We start from the raw sequence: 16,701 nt of genomic DNA, 5'->3' as shown, positions 1-16,701 counted from the left end.
ATGTGATGGTGGCCCTCCTAAAATGGTGTGATTGAGGAAGAGATTTACATTGAATACCCTGAAGGTTTTGAGGTGCATGGGGGGGATTCCCATGAGTGCAAATAGAAGAGAGCGTTGTATGGACTCAAGCAAGCTCCCAGGGCAAGGTTCCCTGGGATTGACAACTACTCACATGGCATGGGCTTCACCAAGAGTGAGGTAGACCCAAACTTGTATTACATTTAGGTCAAGGGTGAGCGTCACATTTTGGTGTTGTATGTGGATGACTTATTTCTCACAAGTTGCAAAAGGCTCATAACATAATGCAAGAGGGACATGGAAATAGAATTCGACATGATAGATTTAGGTTTGATCCATTATTTTTTGCGCTTGGAGATGTGGCAAAAGGATGGGAAGATCTCCCTCCGGCAGGGGAAGTATACAGTTGAGATTTTGAAGTGATTCAAGATGATGAACAGTAGACCCATGTCTATGCCACTAGTGATTTCCTAGAAGAATATCGATGTTTCCATATCAGAGGCAATGAGCCCTACATTATATAGACAATTGATTGCCTCTCTCATGTACTCAATTAACACTAGACCAAACATTTGTTATGCAATCAATTACACTCAGTTGGTTTATAATGGAGCTCAAGCAAGTTCCTTGGGTGGCTACAAAACATGTGTTGAAATACTTTCCAGGCACAACGGATTACAGACTGAAATATACTCAAATGGATGGATTGAAGGTAGAGGGGTACAATGACATTGAATGGGCAGGTAGTACAACAAGGTGTTGTTTTAGCTTGGAAATGAGGGTAGTTTCTTGGTTCAGCAAGATGCAGAAATCAGTTGCACTAAGTTCTACCAAGTCCAAATACATGGTTGCTAGCTTGGCAATTTATGAGGCAATATCTTCAAAAGCTTCTCATAGGGTTATTTGATCAGGAGATGGAACCAACTTTGATTCATTGTGGCAATCAAAGTTGTATCAAGCTCTTGGAGAATCAGGGTTTTCATGACAAGTCGAAACACATTCAGATAAGGTACCACTTCATTCAAGATTGTGTGCAAAAGGGGATAATGAAGCTACATTATGTACCAACAAATGACCAGGGTGCAAACACTCTGGCCAAGGCTTTGATCAAGAACAAATTTATATTCTTCATAAATAAGTGGGAGGTGGTGCAAAACACCTTTTGCTAAGAGGGAGTATTGAAAATGTAGCTTGGAAGGTGATTCTACAATGGTCAAGTGCCATGATATGCATCAAATAACCAAATTTCTCTCACAATTGAATTATTTAAATATTCTCTAAGTTTGGACCTTAGGTATAGAATCAATAATTAAATTTTTTTTATTTTACTGACCGCTTTTTTTAAAAGGTTAAGAGGTCAATTGAAAATTATATCGTGATCGTTGATCTCAAGTATGAAAGAGAAATCCCAACCCTCCATCACTTGGAAATTATGTTAGAAAATTATAAAAGAGAGAAAGGGGTTGTTGGAGAGATCAGTTCAATTTGGGAAAAGAGTTGGGCATTCAACAATGACAGGGGATCGAAGCAACAATAGAGTTTGGATCAGCAAAGAGGCTATCTTTCTAGGGCAGCAAATAGACTTATGGAGGTCGAAATACCAAGTCATACAGATCAATTTGATTGAGCAAGGATCAAGCCAATTTGATAGGACAGATTTGGCAATTTGTGTGGGCTGAAGAAGGCTGAATTGTGGACTGATTGGTTGGGCCATACAAATCGATTTGCATCAAACTGTACAGCTATTTTTTGTTGTGTCGAAGAGCTGAAATTTCTAAGTGATTTGCTGTTGTTAAATCCCGAAAAAAGAGTTGTAACCAATTTTCTGAAGCTGAATAAAAAGCACAAGTTTGTTGGATTTCCCACATTGGGGTGTCCAGGGTAAAAACTGTGTTGAATAACATTTTATGTGCTTGGTTTTCTGTTTTATTTCTGCTGTGCATAACTGAGTTAGGAATCCAGATATTTTTTTGTTATAAAATTTCATATCTGAAAAAATTAGTTTTATTTCTATTCTGAGAAATTTTATCGAACATTAAATCCAATCTGGCTTCAAGAAATCTAATAGACACTCTACCAAGCCTCTCCATATACCAATTACAATTAAGTGCATATACAACAATGTGAAGTGGTTTGTTCATCCTATCCCATCTCCATCTCCTTTGAATGGTATTTGGATCTACTCTGTGTGAAACTATACCAAAAGGTCCCACCAATAGCAGGTAGCTATAGCTTGATCCATCATGTTGTCAAAGATCTCATGAAATTTTTTAAGACTGGGAGGATCTGAGTCTGGGGGATGAATAACCTCTATAATAGGTGCAATCTACAAGTACTTGCAATCTACCCACTAATCATCATCTATTTTTTCCTCTAAGCCACTCAGGGTTTTCAAAGTTAAAAATGAGATTTGCAAAAAAACGTATATGCTCAGTTGATGTAGTGGATGTATTGCTTGATTTCAAGTGTTCATAATTTTTCAGTTCCCATGAATTACCGGGCCATCTTGTTGAAAAAAGTTATTACACATTATCTTTTGTTCTTAATCAGAGAACGATCTTTAGTTTCAATCCTTGTAAGGGGGTGTTTTTATGAAACAAGCATAACTACATGTCGGATCCTTAGCATATCCCTTCAAGCATACAAGACTCATCAATAATTATAGATAGCAAAGAAGATGCCATCACCCTCGCCTTGTTTGTCCCATCAATTCTCATTTATAGTGAACTGCAACCACCAATTCAATGTGTACAAAAATACTGATCACATTTTACAAATTAAATAAATTGAACCACGATTGTTTGTAAAAATGAAAAGGTTGTGTTAATTTTTTTTTATCACCAGATGCCTGAATAGCTCAACTCAAAGAAAGAAAATCGGAAGACCACCGTTAAAAGCTTTTACGATATAGCAACACAATGACCATTCAGAATGTTACAGATTTATGATATAACAGAAGGAATTTCCCTGCTGCTTTTCCTACAGCATAATACCTGTTCCCCAGACTCCTCGTCCTTCCATCAATAGATAGCCAAAAAGAAGCTCATTCCACATGTCAGGTACTCCAGGAAGACACCAATGACTACAGTCTGGCACAGAGGGCATATCACTCCACTGACCAACATGTGCGTCACTTCGATACGCAGATAATGTTGTAACATTGAGAACTGTAACAGGAACTTTCATGCGTGTTACAACATCCACCAAGATCTGAGACAGAGGATACTTCCCAAGATTTCCAGGATCCGATATTGGGTATTTGCTCACCTTGCATACTTTTGTAGTAAAAGAGTTCCTGCAAATTACAGTATTTAGTAATTCCCTAACATATGTTCCGCTTTGTATGCATTATATTAAAAGACGCCAGGAATAAGCGGTTAGATTCATCCACCTTAGCAAAGCTTCATCTTAATGATAACAAAGTTCAAACTGTACAGAAATCTACTTACCTCCAATGAGAAGGCTCAAAACTGCGGAAAAATACATGGGTTCTGCTCGTATTGACAGTACTTTCCACCCATGAAGCCCAGGTACTTATTGCTTTCCGATAAGCATCACGAATTGTCATGCCCAACTTCAAAGAGTCACCTACCTGGAAGTAACACCCCCTGTCTGGATCCAGGTGTTTCCAGGATTAGTGTGATAAAATGCTTGTAGATTCCTATCAAAAATCCAGAAAACATGCTTACAGAACTTCTATGCACATACCACATATACCCCATTCCCTCCCCCCCACGCAGTATACACATTAAAAGGAAATAAGGGCAAAACGAAAGAAACAGAAAACCATCCAGGTTCAGACACGTGCTAGTATACATTTTCAAGGCTATAGAAAGAATATAAAACAAGTTTCCTGGGACATAACTCTAGAACTCGAATCTGTAGTATAGCAGATTGGGCCCTTAACCAACCGTGGCACTGATTTCCGCAACTGGAAATCAGAAATATATTTGAAAAGTAGGTTGTTACCACTCTGTTAAAAACTCTTTCAAAGAGTATGATATTCCCTTTTGGTTTAAATTTTGTTGCTTGATAAGCAGGTTATTGCCATTCTGTTAAATGGGTGTGAAATTCATTCCTACTACTTGATAAAGATGATCCCTAAAGAGCCCCAAGAGTTAGCTCAATTGGTCATATCAGTGCCTCACCAGTCGGGAGGTCACAGGGTCAATTCCCGAAAGCTCTTGGTGTCAGGTCAGTAAATAGGCCGAGGGGTGTGACCCCCTTCGGGTGGGGTCCACCCTAGTGTTGATCCGTGGACGTAGCGGCTACCCAGTGACAACAGGTATCCGTGAACCACAAGTGGAAAAAAAAAGATGATTCCTAAAGACTAAAACAAAGATAAGAAAATATTACGAGTGTCCAACAAGAGACCACAAAAGTAGGTCAAAGGGACTAGCAGGTACATTCATTTGTTAAGGCAGAAACAAATCATTCCACATAAGAGTCAAATTTGGCATAGATATGGCTGATCCACCAGAGATGACAGAAACTGAGACAACCAGGAAGTAAAACAGAGAATCCACAATCATTCACAGCATTTATTAGTCTTGTGGGTGCTAGAAAAGCTTAGCACAAGGCATGATTATTAGATCTAAAAATGGCAACTACAGATCTCAAGTTTGAAGACCGGTTGGATGGAGCATCTAACTTCCTGCCCTGGAAGGTAAAGGTCACCTTGTTGTTGAAGGAACATGACTGTTGGGAATTTGCAGAAATTTGTTCCTCAACCAACAAATCCAGCAGATAAGGCAGCTCATGTAAAGGACGTCAGAGCCCATCGGATTATCATGGACACTGTAAAGAATAATTTGATCTGGCACTTAGCAAAGAAGTAATTGACTAGAGAGATGTTCAAGGCTCTAGTTGACCTGTTCTAGAGTGACAACATGAACAGGGAGATGATCTTGAGGAGCAAGCTCAGATCCATCCAGATATTGAGGTTTGATAACATTACCAGTGATTTCATGAAGATCACCCAGATACGGAAACAGCTTGCAGCCATTGGCGGAAAAGTGGATGAGAAATAACTCGTCAATGTGGCACCAAATGGGTTCACCAAGCCATGGGACCATTTGACAAAGGAGTATGTGCTCACGAAAAGCTTCCCAACTGGGAAAGGGATTGGAATGATTGCATCCAGGAAGAGGCATGGGAGGAGTCTAAAGCCAACAAGCAAAGAGATGGAGAGGAGAAATTAGCCCTGGTCAACCAGGCCAACAAGGGCAAAGGGAAGGGTTCCAAGGGTAATAGTGAAGGATCACAGCCGGGGAAGGACTTGATCAAGCTCAAGTGCTTCATTTGCCACAAGAATGGGCACCAAGCATCACAGTGTCCAGAGTCGAAGAAGGGGAATGGGAAGTCACAGCAAATAGAAGCATCAGCAGAGGTACAGCTTGATGTGTTTGCAACAAAGTTGAAGAACTCCTCATTGGTCTCTTGTCTATCTACCAACACGATCACCAAGAGTGCTTGGTACTTGGACAATGGTGCATCACACCATAAGACAAAAACATGGGAGTCGTTTAGTAGTCTGACGAAGAAAGACTTAGGGGTTTATTATTATTATTATTATCCAATTTTAAGGTCACAGCGAAGCCAGACACCAAATTGGTGTATGAGACCCCCTTGTTTGTGGGACAAGGGGCCCACCTCCACACAACTATTTGACTGCTAAGTCTACGAAGGCATATATACTCTACCCCCCTCTGGTTTTGAACCTGTGACCTCTTAGGAGGAAACACATGCTCTTGACCATTAGGCCCACTCAAGCTATATATGTGGAGCTTGGTAATGATGCCAAGTATGCAATGAAGAGAGAGAGAACCATTAAGTTCTAGCTCAACTCAAGAGGAACATTGGAAGACAAGGAGGTGTTGTTTGTACTAGGGCTAAAGAAGAACTTGCGCTCAGTCTCAGTGATGGAGGACAGAGATATAAGGCCACGTTCAAAAATGGGCAAGTGCTTGTTTGTCCAAAGGATACTAGCCCGGAACCACAGTAGCGATCAAGGTTGGAGAGGGAAACTTATACAAGTTGAAGGGAAAACTTGTTCAAGCTTTGGTACATGGCAATGACAACCTGTGCAATTTGTGGCACAAGAGGTTAGAACACCCACACTATAAGGTGTTGTCTATCCTAAGGGAGATCGTCATTGGTCTCACAGATTTCAGTGTTAAGCAACAGGTCATGTGTAGGTGTGCACTTGGCAAGAATGCCAAGGATGCTTTTCTAAGTAGCAAATACATCCAAGGGGATCTTGGATCTCTTCCATTTAGACGTGTGTGTACCAATGTCAGTGGCATCAGTGCAGGGAGCACTACACCATGTCACATTCATTGATGGCTATTCTAGGAAAATCTAGATCTTCTTCATGAAGACCAAGGATGAGGCCTTCAATCAGCTCCAGGAATTCAAGGCCGAGATGGAGAACCAGACAATCGAGAATATCAAGGTCTTGAGGTCAGATAATAGGGGTGAGTACACCTCCAATTTTACCAAGATCCTAGGATGGGTCATTACATCAAGGGCGGATGCACAAAAAACTCGAAAGTCTCGATGGCATTGGGGCTCTAAAGTGCTCTTCACCAAAAATGGACAATTGATTTCGAAGCAAGGTTGGAGAAGTTAATGGTTATCCCAATTTTGGGTCCAACTCTAGGTTTCCACTTATCTTCTAGTCAACAAATGTCTTCCATGAGATTGGGAGATTGTTGGGGTTTTTCTACAAAGTGGACTTCCCATACTTGCAAGCCAGTTACATGGGTATGGCACATATTCTGGCGGGGATAAATCTTTCCAAAAGGCTTGGTGGATGCTATCTCCATTACATTTGGGGTCCTTGCCCATAAGCAATCTTTGGATTATGAAGGTATACCCTTCAAGTGTGGATGTCACACCTATGGACATTTGGGAAAGGATTGCTCACTCTCCCAAAAAGACAAAAATGGGTTCCCAAGGAGGTCCAGGATAAGGAGTTTCAAATCCCCTCTAGGAGGTCCAAGTCAGCAATTCCTACTTGTCCAATTGGAAGCCCTTCATCTTCCTAGCAAGATGCTTTGGAGGTTCAGAGCCCCCCTCCCCCCCTCAAGTATGGTATCTCGTATTCAACCCTCTGCTTCTCTTTATGTTGATTTATTCATTATTCATGGCACATCCCTAGCTTCCCCCTCTCCTTCTCACCCTATTGGAGACCACCTATGAAATCTCTCATGTCTTTCCTTTCCTCTCTCATCCCCCCTGTTCTCTTTCAATTATGTGTCTTTTTCTAATCCAACCTCCTCACTCCCCTTTCTCCTCCTTCCCTCCTTTCCACTCGTCCACGTGAGGTGGAGCCTCCCCCAATAGTCTCTATTCCTAGTTACAATCTCCAATCAAAATCAAAGATCACCCCTTTTCGAAGTAGAAAACTTTGGGGGAGCTCTTACTTGACTCTACCCTTGCATCCAATTTGTGACGCATCAAGGACCCACAAGCAAAACCCCCTATTCGAGGGCGAAATCCTATCTTTTTGTCACACAACATCACACAAATGCAGAACTTAGAATAGGGAAATAAAAATCCATTATCAGGATCCTTAGAGCATCAACCCCTTTAAAGTTTCCTCTATGAAGATGTTGTCTTTGAAATGTCGAGGATTAGCCAATCCTACCAAAACGTTGGCTATAAAGGGTTTGGTGAGGACCCATTCTCCCCAGATATTTTTTCTTGAAGAAACTATGATGGATGGTGACAAAGTTGTAAAGTTAATTAAGGATTCTCTTCCAAATTGGGAATTTTTCGCCTTGGATGTGTCTAGCAGATTAGGAGGCCTTATCTCGAGATGGTTGAAGGATGTTTTAAAGCTTTTGTTTGCATGGTCAATTGAATTGGGTCTGGCAACAGAGTTTCATTCACTAGACCTGAAGATGTCCAAAAATTGTCTCAATTTGTATGGTCCATACATATATATGAAGGAATTTTGTGAAATCACCACAAAGAATCCTCATACAATCTGGTCAGATTATTATTGGAGGAGATCTAAACTTCACTTTGGGGTCATCTAAAATATGGGGCTTTTCTGCTCATCCTGATTCTATAGCAGATTTTATGTTGAACCACTTGAAAGAAATAGGGCTTCTAGGCATACAATCACCTAAACTTTTGCCCACCTAGAGAAACAACAAAGCTAGGGAGGCAAGGATTGCCAAAAGATTGGATCACTTTCTTATCTCCAAATCAATCCTTAAAACTAAATTAAGATTTTGTCAGTGGATCTTAGTGGGCAATGATTCAAACCACTGTCTCATCATCTTAGAAATGATTTCTTCCTATCCACAGCCTCCAAGTCCCTTCAAAAAAACCTACATTGGTTTGAAGATCCGTCCTTTTATCAGGCCATCAAAAACATTTGAAGACCCCACAATTTTGCAGACAAAGCATCACCTCCGATCCAATTTCAAGCAAATCTAAAAAGGGGTAAAGCAGCTACCATTTTCTTGGGCTTTGATAAAGAACTGCTTAGACAGAGAAGCTGAGGGTGTCCTTTTATATATTTCTCAGTCTCAGCTAAAAATCTTGGAGTATGAGTGTAGGAAATTCTTCTTGTCCGAGAGAAGGAATGAAGAACAAAGGGTCGTGCTCAAAAATTGCAAGCAGGTGATGACAACACAATTTTTCATTGTTTTGCCAATCATAGTAAAGCCATAAATAACATTTGGAATATATCCCGGGCAGATGGATCTCTCACAACATCCTTCTCAGACTTCGCAAATGAAGGCAAGGCACTTCAAATCTTTACTCCATGAAAAATTGAGGGCTACCATTGGTCATATCCTCCAGGTATCTAGCCATTTTCCCAGTTTTATAGCTCAGGAAGAATATGAGAGGCTTATGGCGGAATTCTCAAAGGAAGAACTGGAAAAGGTCCTCCATAGTTGCCAAGGGAAAAGCCCAGGTCCTGATCAGCTTCCTATAGAATTCTTTCTTAAATGCTACAATTTTATTGGAGAAGATCTGCCCAAGGATATCAAACACTCCATGACCACTAGCCAAATTCTAGCTCCTTTCAATACTAACATCATTGAACTCATTCCCAAAGCCGACCATCCCTCCTCATTTGATCAGTTCAAACTTCAGACCCATTTCCCTCTACAACTCTATTTATAAGACCATATCAAAATTAATTGCCCTTCATCTTAAGGATGCCCTCTCTGAAAATATTTCTCCTGAGCACTTCAGGTTTCTCAGAGGGAGGCCAATTCACGAAGCGGTTTGGCTCAATAAGATCTACACTCTATTAAAATGGGATATCAGAAAGCAATGATCTATAAGGTGTATCTTTAAAAGGCTTCCGGCAGAGTTAGCTAGCTTTACATTAGGCTTCTCCTCATCCGCCTGGGATTCTGTCACACTTTACCTTAGGCTTCTCCTCATCCACCTGGGTCCTAAATTGCATCACCACTACTTCCTTTGGCCTTCTGATAAATGCTGCAGCTTTGTCTCCTTTTAATGCAGAAAGAGGATTGTGCCAAGGATGAAACCTCTCTCCTTTGCTCTTTGTATCAGTGACTGAAGGCCTCAGTAGAGTAATAAATGATGCAAAATGTCAAAATAATTAAGGGCGTCTCCATCGGTCAAAACTGCTTCTTAATGCATCTGTTCTTTGTAGATGATATTTTGTTTTTCTCATATGGGAATTTAAGGCATCTGAAGCATTTAAAATATCTACTAGACATATTCTCAATGCTACTGGGATGGTCATTAATAGATCAAAATCTTCCATGTTCTGGTGAGGCTTATCTGATAAAGATATTCTAGCAATTGAAAATCTTCTTTCTCTCCAGCTTGCAGACATTGAGGAAGGCTTTAAATATCTGGGCTATATTCTCAAGCCAAACAAATATCTAAAACTGGATTGGCATGGCTACTGGCTAAAATCGAAAAACAAAATCATATTTGGTATAACAGATAACTCTCTTGTGCAAGCAGGTCAGTACTTGTGAAGTCTGTTGCAGAGGCAATTCCAGTATATTGGGCCTCTTTGGCCTGGATTCTGAGGGGGATATTAGATAAAATTATACAGATATCCCTTTGTTTTCTTTGGGATAGAAAGGCAGAAAAAAGATCCTTTGTATTAGCTTCCTGGAAATCTATAGACATGCCAAAAACTCAAGGAGTGTGGGGGTAAAAATACACCTATCCTGGTTCTCAAAAGCTCTTGCTGCAAAGAATGTTTGGCGTCTGATCCAAGATTTGGACTCTGGGCCAGGGTAACGCATCAGAAATATATCAGTCCTCTTTCCAATTCAGATTGATCAAGTCTCCATTGAAATCATGAAGGAATGGCTCTATAATATGGAAAGCCCTTATTCAGGCCTTTCCCCTCATTGATCAAGTCTCCATTGAAATCATGAAGGAATGGCTCTATAATATGGAAAGCCCTTATTCAGGCCTTTCCCCTCATCAAACAAGGACTCAGATGGAAAATTGGTGACAGAACACAGGTGCTCATAGGGAAGGACCCTTGGATTGGCAGCCAAAATAATCACACACTGTCAGACCAATTAATCTCTAGGCTTAACAGGGAAGGATTTCTCTTTTTAAACCAAATCTCTTGCCAGGACTTCATTCAGAGATCTCAACTCTGGGCTACTGCCGCTGAACTTTGGTTGGAAGGACACCATATTGTGACCTGGAAAATATTCACTTAGTCTCTACAACAATCATTAGTCTCTCTCTCTCTGATCAGCCAGATCAACCTATATGGGTGCATAATCACACTAGGGGATACAGCCCCAAAACTGGCTATCTTTGTATGGCATAGGGACATCTGCCCACATCCAATCCCTGGTGGAAAAAGAACTACGGAAATTGAAATGCCCTCCGAAAGGCAAGACTCTTTATGTGGCTCCCCCTCTGCAATAAAGCACTGACTTGGGACAACCTTCAGAAAAGTTCTTTTCAGGGACCCAGCAAATGCTCCCTGTGCCCACAAAATACTGAATGTGGATCACCTCTTCCTTCGTTGTCATTTCATACAGGTTATGTGGGCAGAAATTCTAATCATGAGGATCAGTCTTATATCTGGGAAGGACCCTCTTTCAAAGAAGGCCTAAAAATGTAGTTCTCAGCCCAACACAAAAAACATCGCAGAGCCCTTCCTCTTACTGTTGTGTGGGGGTCTGGCTAGAGAGAAATCATGCTATTTTTTAAAATATGGTACCTTCATAAAACTTGCAGTTCAGAGCTTAGCCATTATGGATTCTTTTCACAATATCCAGGACACTTCACAAAGGCCCCAACGACCTAATATTATTATCCAATTCAACTTGCCATGGGCTTTATTGACAAGGCTGCTCAAGGAAATCCCTCCAGGAGAGGGGGGGAGCATGGGGAATACTTTATCTCTCTCATTTTCATCATATTTCCTTTTCAGCTAGTATAAGCTCTGTGACCAATAATTATGCAGAGCTAATGGCCTTAAAACTATTACTTCACCTTGCAAAGGGATATAACACATAATCATATTTACGGAGATTCCTTGATGGTTATAATTGGATGAAAGGACTTATATATAAGGTTTACAGTGACTTTTTCGGAAGTTGAAAGCTATTGGTACAGAAAATGTATAATGAATTTTTTGTTGAGATTAAGAATCAGTTTTCTGCATTTTTTTGAACATAATAATTTGCTGATCATGTTCTGGATAGCTGTCTTTTGAAGCTTCTTGGCCTAGGAGGAATGCCATTGGATATATATATATATATATATATATATATATATATATATATATATTCTCTTCCATGTATATATATAGAAGAACAAACTCTTCCATGTGTTCTGGTTCAAATAAAGAAGTCATAACAATGATTAAATCATAATAACCATTGAGCGTTATAACATATCCATTTGATGACACAGGCAATGCTTGCTGTTCTTTTCTGCAAGCTAGCCAAACATTATATTGCTGCAGGTCTGCCTTGTAGTGGCATTTCCATGTGGGCAGCACATTCTTATAGTTGGCCAAACTTTTAAATGTCATTACCTTCTCCATGAAATAGCCTTAAGTCCCAAAACAATTAAAATATATGAAAAACACTACAATACGGAAATGAAAATAGGATATCTCTCTACAGGCTATCAAATCCAAAAGGCTTTATACATGCCTATTCAAAACCTGGTGTAAAGGAACGTAATCCATTTTACATGCACCAAAACATTTTCACCCCAACCCAGGCTACAGCATCTCTTCCATCTCTCAACTGATTGTCCTCTGTCACACTAGCATCTCTTGCAAACAAACAATTACCTTAAATGGTCTTTTTAATAGTCCTTAGCCTCTGCTACCTTAGCATTTCTTGCAAACAAACAATTATCTTAGGTGGTCCTTTTAATAGTCCTTATGAATATTGTAATATTACTTAATACTTTCATAGTATAGTTGTACAGTATGCCAATAATTTTTAACTTGTCTTCCCACATGCTCTGCTATATGCACTACCCCATCAAAACACTGCATCGTATTACAACTGTAAGGAAAAATAAGGAGATAAACAAACCTATTACCAAGTGGAAGCAGATCTCAACGAACCAGCCCAACTAAAATTTAAATTGAAGAAACCAACAGCTAACACTTATTGGAATTAGCTCAGTCATGACCCTGCAAAGGCCAATTTTCATCACTCTTTTGCTGCTAGACTGGGGAGAAAGAAGTTAGAACAGGTGAAAATATTTGTTTTCAGAATTTGACTGAGGACACCTGGAGACAAACCTTCACTGATGGCTGAATCGTAATCTGTTTGTGCTTTTCAGACAGTGTTCTCTCTTCTGTCAAAAGGATTACCAAGGAAAGAGTGGGGCATCATTCAAACTATCAGTTTTGGTGTGGGTCCTCCAAGCTTTCTCCAACAAGAATTTGCAGGAATTAGTGGCCAGTTATTTTTATTATCAATTAATCTGGCTGAATTTTATGTGTACTATAATCAAACAGATTGATTGGCAACATGTGCTGAGTTTCAGCTGACATTTACAGCTGACATTGACATGCCTAGATTTATCATCACCCGAGACATTTACAACTTATGAGAAACTACAACAAATCACAAGGCCGTGATGAGAAATAGAAATTACAAGAAATCACAAGGCCGATAGAAAAGGCATAACACTAGAGTGTGACTAAACAGCAAATTCGAAGTAACCCCTGACAGGCACAGATAGTAATAACTTAAAAATTAAAAGTGGTGTGTGCCTGTCTTATCTGGCAATAATTAGCATTAACTGAAATTCATTGACGATTTGTAACTATAGTAAAGTATCATCTGTTCTTTTCTAGTTGCCTAGGGTTATGCACTTCAGAGGAAATACATTCTGTGATTGAAAGCATGTTATTGTAATGTTAAAGGTCTGCACCATTTTCCTTGATGTCTCCTAGTATCCATGTGTATACTTCACCTTCAATAGTTTCCTCAGTTCATGGTGCAAAACACCTGGAAGTAGCTTACTCAATCCCACATTATAATAATCCACAGTATTTGTCTTGACCCGGGCTAGTATTATATTCATATTAGAACACACCCCATTATCTCTGCAACGACTCGTCTATAAGTAAACAATAGCTAGAAGCTGAAATAAAGCTGCCAAAAAATTACCCAGTTTTAATGCAAAGAAAAAAATGTGGAAAGAGGAGTAAGATGCCTACATTTCATAGGTTTTGGAAGGTGTCCACCAATGTCCAGCATTGAAAATCAGTAAATCTGCTTCACGCCACTTTTTGTTTGCAACATCTGGCTTGTCCAACTTAAGAGTGGAGTGAACCCTTCTAGGTGCATGTTTAGGCGGACTTCCCTGGCGTACAAGAAAGGGTGACCGATAGTACTCAATCGTGAAGTTAAATGTACTAAACCGGACCCCCAAATATGGGATACGCTTTGCAATTTTGTTTCCATTTACTTCATAAACTGACTGCCTATCAGCTACACCTTGCATTAGAAGGCAGATAAGAGACTCCCATTGTGTTCTGGCCATGGAATCTCCAACAAACACAACACGCAAACCCTGCAATCTTCTTAGGATATCAGGTGCATTAAACCTGCATCCACACTAAGTCTAGTCAAGACTCCAGAGCTCCTGATTATATGTGAAATAAAATTAAAATAGTAAAACAGAATAGCTTGGAATATAGGCTTTCACAGTTTTATATATTTGTTAGAAAATATTTTGGCTGTAACTGTATTTAACATAAGTCATATTCTTTATTGCTCCCTGATGATGACTGAAGTGTTCACCCAAAAGTCGTTGGACTGTAAATTCATATGTAGTTACAGCCAAAAAATTTCTAACAAATTAGAATAGACGATATACAGCATGATAAAAGATGGAACAAGATAGATCATATGATATTGTGGTCTTCCAATGTGGTGCATAGTTAAAAAAAGCTAAAACTGCCAATGAGGTTATTTAGATTTACCTCGGTATATCACAACTCAGGGGTTGCCATAGTTTAAAAAAGATAAAACTGCCAATGAGGTTATTTAGATTTACCTCGGTATATCACAACTCAGGGGTTGCCATCTCCATTTCAGGTAGTCTTTATCTTCCCGGCCATTGTTCTGACAACGAAAACCCAGTTCTGCAAAAGGACAGGCAGAGGCAGTGTACAAAGGGTATGTACTATCAGGAACCCATTTCCCACTGAAAATGTCACAGTTGTTTGAACCATACCCTTGAATGACATGGTTGACTCCAGCATCGAGTTGGCTAGAAGAAATAAACCCCTCGCCAGGATACTGAGGATGAAAAAATCGATGGCATGTGATGATTATACTATAGATGAAGAGAAGAAGGACCGCTAAATAGCAAAAACACTGATGCCCATTTTTCTGCAGTCCTCCTGATCCAAAGCCATAATTCCTTTGAGCGAAATGATTCTGCAGAGTGAGAGCTCCAAGGGCAGTTGACAGTGGTTTAGTTATAGAGACATAGGCCGAAACGAAATAATTATATAATCGCCGGCACCTCATCTGGAAGCAAATTCAAAAAACAAGGCCGTTATGTAGCTGTTGCGAAGTTAAATATTTATTTATGGCTAGGCACCAGTAGGTTTACAACAGCATTTCAGCTTCTGATAATAGGTGCCGATGCACAAGATCCAATGGAAACTTAGGATGGATAATCACTAATGCCGTCCAGGCACAAGATCCAAGTGATAGCCAACCTAGTAAATGGCTAACAGAGGAGCGCTGATGTTGCTAGAGAGGAAGAAATTTGAGACCCGCGTCTCACAAATTATCCACATTGCCATTAAACTACAAGTTATTGTTCAAGAAACAAGGCTGTTTCAGAGGCTTGCTAGGATTCTGATGGCATCTCTATAGCCTAAAATATGATAATTTTACCAATCATCACCAAATGACAAAAAAAAAGGTCAATGCCACTACAAATGACAATCGATTATACCAATCCGTACTGGTGCCGTAATCTACCGAAAGCATAAAGCAAGATACAACAGGATCGGCCAAAAGAACATGAACTGATTACATCAAAAAAAGGTAGGACAGAGTGCAAGAAATCAACTATCAAACCCTCGATTCCCCTTCACTCCCAAATGATAACCAGTCATACCTGTGCTACAATGCAGAAGTGACAGCACAAAGAATAGAGTAAAACATCAGAACCCTGATATATATTCATCCATCATACCCGCATTAACAAATCAGCAGCAGTGAGGGGGGTATCTGGTCACCTGGGTTGGGGCATTTTCAAAAACAAAAGCTCACTGTTATCGAGGATTCTCAATCTGATCATGGTATCAGTTTCTGATGGAGCAGATTACTGTCACCTGGGCATCGATACTGATATATGTTAGCTGATCGAGGAAAAACAACCGAAAGTATAAAACACCATTTCACAATACACGCATTGCCCCAAAATTGAAAGCGGACCAACCAAGATGTGAGCAGGTGGGAAGCCATTATCGTCATCTGTCCACCAGAACAGAAATTATAATAAAAAGCAACAAATTGATTCCTTGGGAAAGAGGCATATTTACCTTAGATTAGCAATTATAGATTTGCACGGTCCCATAGTTATTACAAGAACCAACTCTTCCGAATCCCATCTCTGAAAGAAATTGCAGCTGCAAGCTACGATGTGGGGCCCTCGTGAAATTAACGTGCAACCTGTATTCAACAGACTTACGTCACTCATCCACTCCATAAGCAACGATAAAGAAGCGGACAGGCGTTTTTTCAATTTTTTTGAATTTCTTTTTTATTTGTCGTGTGGGCCACGAATTCTCGTGATAACCTGTCGTTGGAACTCTATGTTTCACCGCCCAAGCACTCATACCAATAGGAGAAGTTTACATAGTCATTTTCGATATGAAAGGAAATGATATTGTAAGGTTCACAAGATTAAAAATAGTGGTGGAAGTTTGTTTATTAAAAATAGTGGTGGAGGTTTGTTTATCAAGGGAGGGTTGGTCGTCTACATAATTCAAGAGAATGTTATGTCAATTCTTATCATCGACATAATTCAAGAAAATGTTATGTCAATTCTTATCATCTACATAATTCAAGAGAATGTTACATCAATTCTCATAACTCATTAGTATAGATTTATTTTAACCACGGTGGAGAGAGATCACATTTCAAATTTGAAAAGAAAATTACATTTAAAGCGATTTAATCTTTTCTAAGATTAAGA

General features: G+C 39.7%; 1 protein-coding gene across 2 annotated transcripts; it reads right to left on the bottom strand.

The window, feature by feature from the left end:
* Positions 1 to 2,581: 2,581 nt before the first annotated feature.
* Positions 2,582 to 16,197, bottom strand: LOC149204114 (protein trichome berefringence-like 7). 2 transcript variants are annotated; one of them, XM_089394646.1, is made up of 6 exons: positions 15,619 to 16,039; positions 14,539 to 15,017; positions 13,697 to 14,086; positions 3,468 to 3,626; positions 3,012 to 3,313; positions 2,582 to 2,745 (listed from the first exon to the last, which is right to left on the bottom strand). In XM_089394646.1, exons 1-6 carry the CDS (start codon positions 15,685 to 15,687, stop codon positions 2,732 to 2,734), a joined length of 1,413 nt encoding a protein of 470 aa, XP_089250772.1. In that variant the 5' UTR covers positions 15,688 to 16,039; the 3' UTR covers positions 2,582 to 2,731. The 2 variants fall into 2 exon arrangements, with proteins under 2 accessions (XP_089250772.1, XP_089250773.1); XM_089394647.1 differs by lacking the exons at positions 2,582 to 2,745; positions 15,619 to 16,039 and adding an exon at positions 16,046 to 16,197 and having other exon boundaries at positions 2,766 to 3,313.
* Positions 16,198 to 16,701: the final 504 nt, after the last annotated feature.

Source organism: Pinus tabuliformis, chromosome 1_2 (genome assembly GCF_031772625.1).
Source record: "Pinus tabuliformis cultivar Carrire ecotype Pingquan chromosome 1_2, CPIR1, whole genome shotgun sequence".
NCBI classification, from domain to species: Eukaryota; Viridiplantae; Streptophyta; class Pinopsida; order Pinales; family Pinaceae; genus Pinus; species Pinus tabuliformis.
This window is presented reverse-complemented; position numbering and strand designations above follow the sequence as displayed.

Excerpts from the sequence above, each read along its gene's own strand:
- LOC149204114 (XM_089394646.1), bottom strand. The coding sequence starts at position 15,687 with ATGAATATATATCAGGGTTCTGATGTTTTACTCTATTCTTTGTGCTGT. Across the intron at positions 15,018-15,618 it reads ACTTCTGCATTGTAGCACAG|ATGAGGTGCCGGCGATTATA; the intron begins GTATGACTGGTT and ends ATTTGCTTCCAG. Across the intron at positions 14,087-14,538 it reads CTGAGTTGTGATATACCGAG|GTTTAATGCACCTGATATCC; the intron begins GTAAATCTAAAT and ends GTGTGGATGCAG.